A 14887-nucleotide genomic window follows, 5' to 3' on the forward strand; every position below is an offset into this window, starting at 1 on the left:
TGAAAATGTGTAAATCTCCCTCAGGATATTACCTTTAAGTGGACCTACCAGGTCAAAACCTATGGGCATTTACCATGTTCATTGATACTAAGCATTTGGCTCCCCCAAAAGACCCTGATAGGCATATAGCAGGGCTTAGTTAGCCCTGTGTTCCACATGTTGCAGAGATTTTCTCTCAGTCTCTCTCTCTCTCTAAAGAGCTCAGCTTTTTTTTGAATGTGTTACTAAAGTGAGTGAAGTTGCTCAGTCATGTCTCATTTTTTGCGACTCCATGGACTGTAGCCTACCAGGATCCTTCATCCATGGGATTTTCCAGGCAAGAGTACTGGAGAGGGTTGCCATTTCCTTCTCAAGGGGATCTTCCCAACCCATGGATCGAGCCCAGGTCTCTCACATTGTAGGCAGATGCTTTACCATCTGAGCCACCAGGGAAGTTACTACAGAGGTTTAGTCAAAAAGAGCAAAGCTCATGTCATCATCAGGGTCTTCAGATTCTTTTTTCTTTGTTTCTACTTTCTTCTCCTCAGACTGGGCAGCAGTGGTGGAGAGGGCAGGACCTTCTGGTGGTGCAGCTCCAGCTGTCGGGACAGGTCCACCAGCCCCCACATGGCAGGTGAAGCTGCTGATGCTGACACTGGCCAAAGCCTTTACAAACAAGCCTGGCCAGAAACTGTCAACATTTACACCAGCTGCTTTAACGAGGGCACTGATCTTATCCTCTATGACCATCACCTCACTGGGCAGAATGAGGGCCGAGTAGGTGCAAGGAAGCTCCGAGACAGAGGCCATGGTGCGGGCGAGTGCTCGGTGGGGCTGCTGGCTCGGTGCCAGTCTCCAGATGAAGTGAGGGCCTCACCCCAAAATGGCCTTGGATTCTCGGAAGGACCAAGCACTTTAGCGGCCATGGAAGAAAGGGATCTCTCTCCTTTTTTGGCTGCACAGCATGGCATGCCAGATCTTAATTTCCAGACCAAGAATTGAACCGAGCCCGCCCCCTGGAGTGGAAGCATGGAGTCTTAACCACAGGACCACTGTGGAATTCCCGTCTCTTGTCTCAAAAGACTAGGCTGGCCGGTTTTGGCTGTCAAGTAGTTACACAGTTTTATGCGACCAAATTATTAAACTCTGGACTGATGATTTCTGGGTTGTGTATCTTGGGCACAAAGTTGTCCTGCCTCAAGTGAGGAGAGTCATGTGATGCAGGGCAGACTTTCCGAGTTCCCACACCCAATGCTTCGTGGACCCAGGCTGGCTGATTCTTGCTGTCCTGCAGGCCCCACTACTGTGTGTGTGGAGGGGGGGGTCATATGATCCCAGGCTAGGTAGGCCGGGACTGGGGCCAGTGCCTCTCAGACACCCAGCCCCTGCCCTCCTGGGATGCCAGCTCAGTTGTGGAAAAGACGAGGAAACGTGTACTGAGAAGAGAGTATTATATTATTTAAATGCATAGGTGGCCCACAGGTGAGCAAGCGAGATCCATGGGTAAAGCACAAATAAGAACCAAGAATCCACCTAAAACCAGTGCTCTTGAACAGTCACCTGCAACGGTGAGAAGGAAGGACAAGGCTGTAAAAGAACTGGGTCCATCCCAGCATGGGTCTGAGTGAGCAGAAGACTGGTCCCCATCATCTGCAAGCAGGGGCTTCCATCCCTCTGCCACAGACAGTGGGGCTTCAGCAAACCACTGGCTGAGGGAGGCTACCCCCCAACCCTGGCACTGTGGTTGTACTGCCAGGCTCCTGGCAGAGCGCATGCTCCCAGAAGGGATGCCTCACCTCTGGCTTCCGACTCAAGACTCCCAGAGGGCCAGCTAAAGACTGGCCTGCAAACTCACATTGAAGACACCACCCATCCTCATGGAATGCTGGCAGGTCCCTCAAAGAGAGGAGTGGCCCTGTTTTGTCCCCAGGGCATCACTGTCAGAAGCCAGATGACATAATTTTCAGTAAGGGCTGGGAGTGTCCGCTACAGGTTTGGACTCACCAATCCCAGCCTCGCGGTGGCCCTAGGAAGTCAGTAGTATGTTAACCCCTTCTCCAGATGAGCAAATGAGGACACGGAAGGCTTGAGCAGTTTGTTCTGAATCTCTAGCTAGCAGGAGGGAGGGGTGGTTAAGGACACTGGCCTCTAAGCCTGAACTCCTTTTGCAGGCTGTGAAGTGACGTGAAGTCTCTCAGTTGTGTCTGACTCTTTGCAACCCCATGGACTGTACAGTTCATGGAATTCTCCAGGCCAGAATACTGGAGTGGGTAGCTCTTCCCTTCTCTCGGGGATCTTCCCAACCCAGGGATCGATCCCAGGTCTCCCACATTGCAGGCGGATTCTTTACCAGCTGAGCCACCAGGGAAGCCCAAGAATACTGGAGTCGGTAGCCTATCCCTTTTCCAGCAGATCTTCCTGACCCAGGAATCAAACCGAGGTCTCCTGCATTGCAGGCAGATTCTTTACCAACTGAGATCTCAGGGAAGCCCTTTTCCATGCTATGCTCTCCATTTGGCTCCCAAGGAGGTTCCTGGGGCATCGTATCGCACATCAGCTTGTCCTGAAGGCATCGGAGGTGAGTCCCAGTGAATATCCCCGGGCCTTGGACCAGTCTATAAAGGAAGGAGGTGAGAAAGAGAAACACCTGTACTCTTGTGCCTAATCAGGGGGGACTTTGAAATAGACAGTACCTTTGAATTCTCATGAGATCAGAGAGCAGTTCTCATGAATATTTACCAGTTGTCTGCATTCCTGTGAATGAAGCCTACTGCAACTCCCCAAATCTTCACTAGCTTCCGAGACACACCAAAAGAGACATACATGGTGGGAGGGAGGTTCAAGAGGGAGGAGGACATATGTATACCTATGGCTGATCCATGTTGATGTATGACAGAAACCAATGCAGTATTGTAAAGCAATTATCCTCCAATTAAAAATAAACTTACAAAAGTAGATACACAAGAAGGAATCAAAAAGGTAAGACGAATTTTAAAAGTCTAGGCAGATTTTAAAATGAAAAAAGAACTTTCGATGTTAGACACAAAACCAGTCTTTGAAATAAAAATCTGAGCTGATGAATCAAACCACAGATAGATGACTCAGAAGATGACAAGGCAGTGACATGGAGGAGAGATGGGCCGGTCTTCGTGGCCCCTCATCCTGGACTCCGGGCTTCTGATGACATCAACCCCTTCCCTTCTTGCCCTGGGTCTGGGGTGACAACTGCTTCCTGTACTCGCTGCATGCCTTCAGCCCTCCGAGCCATCCCTGAGTGACCACCTGGGCTTGAGGCATCCATGACCTGCGGGGGTCTCAGCAGTCACCATGCTGCCCCCTGCACTCGAATGGGGTGAAGGGCCAAGGGCAGCAAGTGCCCGAGGAGCCAGAGCAGCTGCTACCCTGAACTGTCATGGAGGGAATGCCAGGGACCAAGCCTGGGCTCTGCAGTCACTGCAGTGTCCCTGGGAGGAAACTGACAAGGACACCTGCCTTACCTCTCAGCTCAAGTCACAGGATGACAGCCACAGCTCTTCCATGGCATCCTGCAAATTCCCCTGTGCCTGTAGAGTTGACGGGACTGGAAATCAAACATAGCATTCCACCGTGTCAGTTTCAGAATCCCCAGGTCGCTTGAATTCCCAGCCTCTCTGCATTTCCTAAAAGGCAGGGCACTGCGTGGACGAGTAGGGCCTTGAAACCGAGACTCAGGATATCTGGTTGCCCTCAGTGGAAGCTGACAATCGGCAAGCCCCCAGTCCCCCAGAGCCTCCCTTGCGGATGGAAGTAGCTTGCCCAGCCGTGTCTGGAAGGCTGGTGTTCTGTCCTTTGAGGACTGTGCCATTACCTCACCTGGTGCTGATGCCTTGCCAGGCGACACTGACTGTCCTCCAGACCCTCTGACACCATGTCCTGTTGCCACTGGATCTTCCCAGCCCAAGGATGGAACCCAGGTCTCCCGCATTGCAGGTGGATTCTTTACCAGCTGAGCCACAAGGAAAGCCCTTTAGACCCCTAAGTGGGGTCCAATTACTGCAGGATCCAGCGCACAGGGATACAGTATGGGTGGGGGCATCTTTCATCTCTGCCCCTCTCCCCTACACTCCTCCCTTCCTGCTTGAGTGGACTGCAAGTTTTCTGTTTGTTCTTCTCAGTAAGCAGGGAACCCTATAGGGATCATTTCAGGATTACTGAGTGTCAGGCACCCCGTTTCTCATCCTGTGCATGGCCCAGCAAGGTATTGCACCAGAGTAGGTAGAATGTACCTGTCTTCCTCTCTGGTGGCTGGTAAAGCTGTCCTTGGGGAGGCATATTAGGTGGGCATGCTCCGACTGGAGGACTCCACTCCCAGACCCCAGCTCTCCACGTGGCATCACTTTCTCTGTCCTTTTATGTCCCGGAGGGCTTGTGCTGCACACCTTTGCCACCAGCATTTTGTGCACCTTCACGCATATCCGCCACCACGCCCCCGGCCCGTCCGTCCACCCCTACCTCAACCACCTCAGCTTTCTCTTCTCTTTGGCCATATTTCTTGCTCTCTGCTGGCCGTCAGCCCTAGGTTGGGAGCACTGCCCTTATTCGGCTTGTGTCTGGGGATCCAGGCCGCCGCGGGCCTCTCTCTGCTTCGGGAGCTGAGGCTGCAGCCTCACACCGTCAGAGTCTCCCCTTTCAGGGCGGCCCCACCCCCTGGGGCGGTGCAGGTGACGCTGATTGGCTAAGGCTCAGTGAGTGACCGGACAAAACCCAATGACGTGGCCCGGGCCGCGCGGATTGGCCGGCCCCGGGCAGGCGGGCACAAGGTGTGCGGAGAGCCGGCGGGGCCGGTGGGGTGCAGGTCTTCGTCAGGCAGTGGCCAAATGGTGGGTAGGTACAGGCGGGTCGGAGGTCGGGGGTTCGAGCTGCCAAGGCTGTCGAGGAGAGGGTTGGCCAGAGAGGGAGAAGGCGGGGCCGATTCCCTGTCGAGCCCTGGGCGATCCCAGTGAGGCTGGAAAGTGGCTGTGGTGTGCGTGCGTACGGAGTCCGGAGGCCACTTCTGGGGAGTACGAATGCGCCACAAGCTAGGGTAGCCCTCAGTGGGGACATTTATATGGCATTTCTAAAATCCTGGCCACAGCCCTATGGGAGAAGCTGTCCTCAGCACTGTCATCCCCTTTGACAAAAGAAACAGGCCAAAACGGGTGACTTAGTTCACCTTTACATACACGAGTAGGCAACCTGCAGATTAGAATCATGCGGCAGGGTCACCAGAGTCTGTGACTCCAGAACAATCAAGGGACATTCAGACACTTAAGTGCCTAGACCAGTTGACAGCACTCCTGTACCCTATCACCTCGGCTACCCTGCACCCTGGAGGTATAGCTGGGCCACTCTCATCCCTACATGATCATCTCCTCCCAGCCCCTATTCCTAAGATCAGCTCTTCTGTTCTTGCCCAACACCTGCGGGGGCCTGAAAGTCTTTTGGAATGGAGTTTTTTATCATGGATTGTATTTGGAACTCCATTTAGGCTTCAACAGTGCACTGCTACACAGTATTTGTTGTGGATATCCCCAAATCAGGCATTATACATCTAAATACAAGCTAGTGTGGTGCATGGTCACACATCCTGGGTTATCTGTGTTCACAATGGCTTTACCTTAGAGTGCTTTATAGATGTCACGGTACCATTATGGTCATTGTTTCATTCACCCCTCATCAATCTGCTTTAACCACACACACACACTCAAAAGAGTAAACAGAACTATCACATGACCTGGCAACTCCTAGCTTTATATACACCCAACGTAAGTAAAACTATAATCCACAAACTTGAAAATGAATGTAGCATTATCCACAATAGACAAAAAGTCTATTTGTTTGTAAAAAATCCAGATTTCTACAAACTGATGGACAAAACAGTCTATACATAAGATGGACTATTATGTGGCCATAAAAAAGAATGAAATTCTGTAACATGCTCTAATGTAGATGAACCTGGAATACATTATGCTAAGAAGATAGGAGACAAAAAGGTCACATACTGTATGATGCCATTCATACAAAATGTCCAGAATATGTTAAATCCCTAGAAACAGGAAACACATGAGTGGTTACCAGGGGCTGGGACAGTGAATGGGGATGGACTACTCAGGGGTGCAGTTCTCTCTGGAGTGATACAAATGTCCTAAAATGAACCACAGTGATGGTTACAAACTCTCTGAGTATGCCAAGTACCACTAAATTGTTTTTTCAATGGGTGAACTGCATGGAATGTGAGATGTCCAGTTAAGTGAGGTAAAATTTTGATTATTTGCATTTTATCAATTTTCTATATGACCCTGTAATCAACTATTTTTATAGAAAAATGTCAACTACTTAATATTTACTTAGCTGCACCAAGACTTACTTGCAGCATTGCAGCATGTGGGCTCTAGCTCCCCAACCAGGGATTTAACTGAGGCCCTCTGCATTCGGAGTGCAGTCTTAGCCACTGGACCATCAGGGAAGTCCCTGGTATTTTTAGTATTTTTGTATTTTGATAAATTTGATATATTTTCTATCAATTATATCAACTATTTTTAAAATTTTTGAAGTCTTATGAAATAAACATACTAATTATGCTAATTTTACAGGCCAGGGAACCAGTTTAGTGATTTAAAAACCCAGGAACAGAAGGACTAAGCCCTGAAGACGACTCAGTGGCAGACTGGTTCTTCCATCTCTAGCACACATTCTAGAACAAAACCCCCCGCTTGATGACCAGTTAGTGAGAATGATAGAAATAAGGACCACGACATACCAGATACATCCAGTCAACTTTAGTTTTGAAGCTCTGGTCTATCTTTCATTTATCTGGCAGGTATTCTCTTGTATTCCAACCACATGGTTTAAATGCTCTGACCTAAAATAAGGAGTTGGCTCAGGGCTGGCTTTTCAGGCTGCACACTGTCCTCTAGTGGTCTACCTCCTGCCCACTACCCTTTCCAGGGCTTGATGGGGACATGGATCTCTATCCTGGTTTAAAGAACAGCTTCTTCCTTATTTAGGATCTTATCAAGGGGAAACCAAATCACACATATAAGGCACAAACAGAGCGAAACAGCTAGCCAATTCTTCATTGCTTTATTAACATCAACTGCAGTATCATCAGTAGATGAGTACAATTGAGCTAACAGTTTGGTCACTGGGTAAATAAGACATTCCTGAGATCTCACCAGAGAGCACAGTGTGGAGGTCAGACCTAGTTGTGTCCTCTCTTCACAGAACAGTCAATTCAAACAGCACAGGACATCCTAAGAACTTTCACCACTGCTCCACAGCCTCTGCACGGGAGAGGAGGGATGAAGGCAAACACCAGAGGAAATTCCACACCAACTGCAGTCACACAGTACCTGGAAGGCTGCAGGTAGGATAGTAGCACCTGACCTCATGCACGGGCCATCAGTGGGCAGCACGGTGGTATAATGCTGCCCAACTTGGGTGACTGCAGTCTACAATTCAATTCACATTTTTTACTTATGAGGAAAATGCACACATTTAAGAAACTGTTACCTTATGTTGGTCTCTACTCCAGTTATCTCTAGTCTCATCAGAAAACTTGCTATTAGGTGGTTGTTTTGTTAGCTATTCTGTCACTTCAAACTTTATCTTATAATCCACTTTAATGATTCAAAGGTAAGAGTTATACATGTATATGTAGTTATGGCTTAACAAGAAAGCAGTTAACTTGCATTGTTTTTAAAAAGAATAAAGCACAATAACATAGATTTAAGTGATCATTTGGCAACAAGCATAAACATAAGGTAAGGTAAACAGGCCAGTCTGTTGGTCAAAGCCAACAGCTAAGCTATTGCATTAAAATATGTTCCACAGCCAATATGATGTGTTTGGAACTGATTCCAAACATATCCAGCAGATCACTGGGCTTCCCGCTCCGAGGGACCCCTGACACTGCCAGCTGATGGACCACAATGTCAGGCTCCATGGAGACGGCTGCACAGACGGCCTCCCCGATGCCACCTGCAGAAGCAAGGGATATTAGGGTCTGTTCTGGAAGCAGGTCGTCAGCCTCAAAACCCCATCATGTAGAGACCTTTGAATGTGTGATTCCGTGGGAGAAATATTTCTCACTAGGCACTGATCTATAAACAACCGTTCCCTAACTGGCCAGAAGAGTTCTCATTCAAAAGTACAAGTCTTCAAATTGCTCCCAGCCCTACTTATGGCAGGGGTTATCTCCACTGGGGCTCCATGGACACAAGGATCTGTGGAGATCAGATTCTCAAAACCTGTCAGGAGCCCAAGAATTGGCTGCTGACTTCAGAAAGGCCGGCATGCAAGGCTGGCCCGGGGGTGGTGCCTGGGCAGTAGGTTGGTGCGAGTCCTTGACATAAATGAGACACTTTCCCTACTGCAAAGAGTGGTCTCTGTGCCTCAGCTGTTGGCACCACAGGGTGGTTTATGGGGCACACCTGCTTTCCTCTGGGAGTCAGGAAGTTTGGCACGTGAATGGCAGCCATCAGCCCTTAATAATACTCGTGGCAGTGAGTCTCGAGTGGGTTCCCTAGGTCTCCAGGGGGTCATCTGTTGCTGCCGGATAAGGGAGCAAGCTGGGGGCCCCCCAAAGGAGGGAGAGAGGGAACCAAAGGCATGGGGGTCTTCACCCCTGACCTGTGTCTTCTGCCCCTGGGGGTCCCAGTGTGTGCCCTTTCCTTGGAGAGTGCTTCCCTGCAGACCACAGGCTTGCTCTGGAGCCCCTGACACATGAACACATGAAGCTCCCCACTTGCTCCTTTGCTCTACCTGACCTTCCCTGGCCAGACACCGCCCAGCCCCTCTCCCTGGCCACACTTCCTGCATTTGCTGTGTTCTCTGCTTGCAAGGTACTGTCTGCATTTTTTGCAAGGGGCAAACTATGAATCAGTCAATACACAAGAGCAACTGTGAAGCTTCTTACAATCCCTCCCGCCACAATGCCAATTTAGACATTCCTCTGTACTGCCACTGAGCCACCCAAGGACCAGGCAGGGCACACTGTGCTGAGTACACACAAACGAGGATGGACATGAGACCTCCCTTAGCTAGTGTAGATGGGCAAGAGACCCTACACCCACACCCTTGCAAAGAGCAAGTAATACAGGGTGAGTGGTCAGCTGCAGGGACTTGGACTGCCCATGGTCATAGCATACTTCTGGTCAAGGAAAACAAAACATGTTCCACCAAAGCAGACTATCAAAATTGTCTGCCCCCAAGGCTTGCACATACCTTCTGGGTAGTGATCCTCCACTGTGATAATCTGGCCACCTGTGGCTTTTGCATTGGAGATGATGGTGGCAGCATCCAGAGGTTTAATAGTAAACAGGTCAATGACACGGATAGAAATATCTGGAAAACAGCAATAACCAGCTTAGTGTATCAAGCAGACTTAGACTAAAAAGATGCACTGGGGCAGACAGGCAGCCCAACCTCTACGTCTTCCAGCCCAAACTTCAGTGTTCAGCAACCCCCAACTGACCTTGCTTGGAAAGATCAGCAGCAGCAGCTAAGGCTTCGTGCAAAGTAATTCCAGCTCCGACAACCGTAATCTTGTCGTTCACACTTTGACGGATGACCTGGTGTTGTGCCCACAAAACAAAAATGCTGCGCTAACTACACAGAATGAGTCTCCCAAGTGGAGGACAGTCTGCTCTCCAGAGCCTACCAATTTCAGTGCTTCACAGTTCAGCACACTGACCAATAAGGACTGCTCTCTTTAATAAGCCCCACTTCATGTTTATTTAACAAATTTGTCTACCTTTCCTCATGATTTACAATGCTAAATCACTAAGTTCTTTTACAGTATGTATGCAAAATGACCCTTTACCAAAGCAGGTGGATTTCCAACTGGAATGTGAAAGGCAGAAGGCCAGAAGCAAATTGGACAGAACATCTGCTCCAGTGTGGACTCAGTCCCACCAAGGGGTCTGAAAAGGCACCACCTCTGGACTGCTTAGACCTCTTTCTGGGGGCATCCATGCAGATTGGACTCTGATGATGAACATGCTAATGAGGGCTATTTGAGAGCACCTTGGGGTGCTCTGTGCCAAGCATCCTGCATGCCCAAGTGCCCTGTGATGCCCATGCATTAGTGGGCCCATTCTGTGACTGAGGAAAGCAAACCTGAGAACAGGAGGAACTCACCCAAGGCAGGGTTGAGACCAAGAGCCAGACTCATATGAATTCAAAGCCCATGTTCCCAACCATTTGCTAGTCTATAAGCAGACAGGGTTCTCTGCTCTTTTTTCATTGGTTTGTTTCTTTCAAAGTCACCCAACCAAAGGCACCTGGAATTAGTCTGCATTGCATTCCTCTCTATAGGTTTCCCTGTAACATAAGCACCACTGCTGACTAGATATTTAGGGTTTCAAACCACTTGCCCCATCCTTTAAGAATGTCCTAGCCTTTGTATGTGCATGTATGTAAATATATACACACACACCCATATGCCCCTTTGCAAACCCAGCCTATAATTATTCATGCCATGCATATTATCACACATAATTTAACTCACATCAGGAAATTTACTTCATTTTGTCAGGATAGGACAAACATCACAGGGAAAAAAAGACAAGAGAGATGTGAAAACTCTGAAAACCACATGACTGTCACTGAGACACCCTCCCTGCCACCCCCAGAGGCAAACAGATGGCCTTGAGTGGGAGTCCAGGGAACAATAGCACCTGTAGTTCACACTAAAGTGAAGAGTTCAGCTTTTCCATTCAGTGGAATGAAACTACGGGGGGCTAGGAACTGTTCTGGATATACCTGCTCTCCTGTGGCACTAAAGCTATTCAGAGCTCATTTATTCATTCTGAGCACTACCACTGTGAATTCTGGAGCAGCCTAGCCCTTATCAATCAAGTTGGAAGTCACGTATTGCTCCTTTAAGAGTGACTATCATTCTTTTACACACTTAAGAAGAGTATTCTAATAGGCTTATAAGATAAAAGGCAGGACATAAAACAGTCCTACACAGCATGATCTCAACTAAGATATACACTTAGAAAAAGTCAGGAAGAAAACATGCCCAAACGTCTGTAAGGCCTGCCTTCTAGGTGGTGGACAATCATGTATTTTCTCCACAGATGCTATTGGCTTTCTGCACACACAACTCCGAAAGGCAGGCCCACAGACAGCGGGTTGCTTACTGGGCTTGCTGCTTACCCTTCTTTGGCCCTCATCTTCAAAATATGGCTGCTAACTATCTGTGATTCCAAGGCTTTCTCAAGAACATAGGAGATAGGAAGCACCCAGCAGGCCTGAAGATGTAGCCACATCCCACAAAACCAACCTCAGGGCCACACGATGGCCAGAGGCAAGATGGTTCATGTTTGTTATATTCCTGGCCTCCGATGGGCAAAACAAGAACCTAACAGATCTACTACTCATTTGAAATGGGTTCTGTCATTTTCTTAGCTTGACGCTGTCTGTGGGAACGTACAGCCAAGCAACTCAAGAGTCTTCAAGTTATTTATCTTTAAGGGTTCAACAGAGACTCCTTTCAGAAAGGAGAAAAGTTAAGTTCAGGCTGACATTGGCAGAATATTACTTTCTGAAGAAAAGCAGGCAAATATCATGAATTTTTAAAAAACCAGAACAAAGGAAGAATGAAGCCTCAACTGTCGGGGCCCCTAGCTCTGGCTTTAAAGAACAGTGCTCCCAACACAAACTAATACTGGAAGATACAGGAGAACTTAAGGCCTTACCTTGGCCTGTCCAATCTCAAAGCTTTCTTGTGGGGTGTAAATAATTGCAGTTTCTGGCCGACTGGTTCGAATGTAGCACATCCCCTAGGGTGTAAATGAATACCAGAGCCACAGTTTAGAAAATAAAACTAAATTTCCAACTAATAAACCTTAAATAGCAGCTGGGAAGGACTGAACAATTCTTAGTATGCATTCTGGAGCGAGGGATAACCATCTCTAACCACTGGTCAGGTGTTACTGATCAGGAGGCAAAAGCCTGTGAGGGAAGCTGCTGGATGCCCAGTGACAAGCTCTCCATGCTATCATGCTCACCCCTTTGGGAAAGCTTCCTCAGATACACCCCGATCTGTTCTGTCTCGACAGAATGTAAACTCGGGGCACGAGCACTTACTTACCTTGAATAGAAACCCTAAAACATAATGGTAAACAATTTTTGTCACAACAGCGTGTAATACTTCATTCTTAGAAATACCTTAGATACCAGAACATAAAATTACTTATCTTCCAATGAGAAGATGTCAATTTTTTTCATCATCATCTCCTTGAACATATAAATAGAACTATAAATGAATACTCAAATATCTATAGAGTATTTGTTAATTTGTGTGCATGTGTGCTAGGTCATGTTGAACTCTGCGTCCCCATGGACTGTGTAGCCCGCCAGGCTCCTCTGTCTACAGGGCTTCCCAGGTGGCACTAGTGGTAAAGAACCCGCCTCCCAGTGCAGGAGACCTAAGAGACCCAGGTTCAATTCCGGGGTTGGGAAGATCCCCTGACAGGGGGAAATGGCGAACTCTCTGCACCACCTGAGAACCCAATTGTTGATTTACATACATATTTAAATCATACACGATAAACTAATACATTAATTTAGAAACACTGCTTCCTTTTGTTCATTTACACGCTATGAACCAGTTCTGTTCAGTACATTTTTAGGAGGTAAAATTTACTTAAGTGGAGCACACCCTGAATTCTGACAAGTTATACACTATGTATCTATCTGTCTCCTCAGTCTGGAGAGCATCTGTACTTGCCCAAAAGTTCCTACATGCCTCTCTCCCACCCAAGAAGCAACCTCTATTCTGATGTTTCTTTTGAACTTTCCACAAGTAAGATACCGCAGCACACATGAACTTGTGCTGTATGTGCAGACATAAAATAATGTCCAGGATACACCAAGTAGAAAAGTACAGAACCATGTGTGAGCCCACTTAGGTTAAAAAAAAAAAAAAGAAAAAAAAGTCAAAGAAACTCATGTCTCCCACATGTTGGAAATGCCAGGAATGGAACTTGCATGTTGCATGACCCACCTCAGCTGTGTGCAGGGCTGGGGGGTTGTGGTGGTGAGGTGAATCCAGTGACTGCTAGCTGGAGAGTTTGGAAAGGTAAAGATTCTGTTCCCTAAACTTTCCTGCAGCTGCAGGGTTCTGTGTCTCCTGCACTGCAGGCAGATTCTTTACCCTCTGAGCCATCAGGGAAGCCCCTGCAGCTGGGTTCTGGACAAGAGCCAGGTTGTGTCCAACTGATGCCCCTGGGTGAGACTTCAGGAGGGGCAGGCAGGGCAGAAGTCAGACTCTTACCCTTCTAAGCAGTTTTTGAGGAGGGTGAGTCAGGGCTGGGGATTCTAGGGTTCATCTGCAGTTGCAGCTGACAACTCTCCAGCTTTCTGGCTATCACGAGGTGGCAGTCACACAAGCTGTGTCTAACACCTGCACCTGGCGACTTGTCACTGGAGCCCACTCCAGTGGGCTTGGCTCTGCCAAGGACTCCCAGTCCCAAAGTCCCACAGTTTCCCTCTCTTCTTGACCTAGGTCCCACCCCATACAGGTCGCTGGGACTTTGACCTTTTCTGCACTGTTTTTTTACAATGCAAATGTGTTCATGTTCTACATGCTTCTATTACCCTTTTTGGGGTAATAGTTCTATCTTTAAAGGGAATCCTACAGGACTTCCCTGGAGTTCCAGTGGTTAAGAATTCGCCTGCCAGTGCAGGGGACACAGGTTAGATCCCTGGACCAGGAGGATCCCACATGCCGCAGAGAGACTAAGCCCATGCGCCCCAACTACTGAAGCCCGTGTGCACCCTAGAGCCCATGTTCTGCAAGGAGAAGCCATCACAAGGAAAAGCCTGCACACCACAACTAGAAAGTAAGTACCACTTGCTACAACTAGAGTAAGCCTGTGCAGCAACAAAGACCCAGTGCAGCCAAAAAAAGGCTGCAATCAAATTACCTGTAACAAATATCTATTACCTTTATGATGAGACAAGTAATATCAAACCATCAGTACCAAACTAGCAGCAGAGCCCAGACACATTTTTTGTCTGCACCAGCGTTCTCTAAGAAATACCTTGGTATTGGCTGCCAGGAAAACAGCATGCTCTGTCGAGATGGCATCACTTGGATAGAAAATCGTGCAGTTTGGAATGGCTCGGAACATGGCTAGGTCCTCTAGAGCCATCTGGGAGGGGCCATCTTCACCTGAGAAAGCAAAATCATAGCCCAACAAAGAAACCCCAGTAGGAGCCTGCCCTCCACTGGATGAGTGACTGTGCTGCCTGCCATGGGAGCCACCATCCCAGCAGTCGCCACAGACACTGCAAGCAACACAGCAGAAGCCACTTCTTGGCCTCGAGCCTTGCCAGCATCTGGCACTCAGTGTGACTGGTACTGCTGCCCTAGGTGACCCGCACTCTCTTCCAAGTACCATGTCTCTTCCCGTGTCCTCTTCTCTGAGGAGGGTCCCTCCAGACTCTGCTGTTTCTTCTCTGTGCTTTTAACCTTTTCCATCAAGAGACGAAAGTTTTCAGACTCAAGTGGTCTCTCATTTCTCATGGCCTTCAAAGTAGCTGAGCATTATAGAACATACCTTCGGGGTGCCCTGGGGGTACTGTTGGAACTCATGGACTTCATGTAACCCAATGTACACCAGGGTGTCCAAGCTCTTCCAGCTAAGAAGGGGACTGCCACCGTGGACACTGCCTGGCCTGGGACCGTTGTCTCTCCAAAGAACTTCAGTTCCTCTGGGTTGGACTTAGAACCACTTTTCCACTTGGCTGACTTTAAAACTAACTTTGCACCCAGCCCCAGGAGAGGCCCCTGTGCAGGCCCTCCTCTCTCCTCTTTTCCCTTGAATCCGGCCCACAGAGAGTCTCCTTTGCCACTCAAGCTCTCCCTGGAAGTCCC

The 14887-nt window shown here is 48.4% G+C and overlaps 2 protein-coding genes and 1 long non-coding RNA gene across 5 annotated transcripts in view; all 3 read right to left on the bottom strand.

Annotated features, from left to right (window-relative positions):
* Positions 1-447: 447 nt before the first annotated feature.
* On the bottom strand, positions 448-799 carry LOC133053151 (large ribosomal subunit protein P1-like). Its single transcript, XM_061138028.1, has 2 exons — positions 700-799; positions 448-645 (listed from the first exon to the last, which is right to left on the bottom strand). Exons 1-2 carry the CDS (start codon positions 787-789, stop codon positions 448-450), a joined length of 288 nt encoding a protein of 95 aa, XP_060994011.1. The 5' UTR covers positions 790-799.
* Positions 800-1379: 580 nt separating this feature from the next.
* LOC133052015 (uncharacterized) lies at positions 1380-4637 on the bottom strand. Of its 2 annotated transcripts, none has more exons than XR_009691986.1 (3): positions 4471-4637; positions 3477-3559; positions 1380-2594 (listed from the first exon to the last, which is right to left on the bottom strand). It is a non-coding gene; the product is annotated as an uncharacterized LOC133052015 (long non-coding RNA). The 2 variants fall into 2 exon arrangements; XR_009691987.1 differs by lacking the exon at positions 4471-4637 and adding an exon at positions 4245-4456.
* Positions 4638-7128: 2491 nt separating this feature from the next.
* TKTL1 (transketolase like 1) overlaps positions 7129-14887 on the bottom strand; it is a 28013-nt gene continuing 20254 nt past the window's right edge. For both annotated transcript variants that reach the window (XM_061136573.1, XM_061136572.1), the window contains exons 9-13: positions 14052-14182; positions 11703-11786; positions 9473-9569; positions 9223-9342; positions 7129-7977 (exon numbers count right to left, since the gene is read on the bottom strand). In XM_061136573.1, the coding sequence (XP_060992556.1) occupies positions 7805-7977; positions 9223-9342; positions 9473-9569; positions 11703-11786; positions 14052-14182 (605 nt within the window). In that variant the 3' untranslated portion in view covers positions 7129-7804. The remainder of the gene's footprint in view (positions 7978-9222; positions 9343-9472; positions 9570-11702; positions 11787-14051; positions 14183-14887) is intronic.

This window comes from Dama dama, chromosome X (genome assembly GCF_033118175.1).
Source record: "Dama dama isolate Ldn47 chromosome X, ASM3311817v1, whole genome shotgun sequence".
Classification (NCBI taxonomy): Eukaryota; Metazoa; Chordata; class Mammalia; order Artiodactyla; family Cervidae; genus Dama; species Dama dama.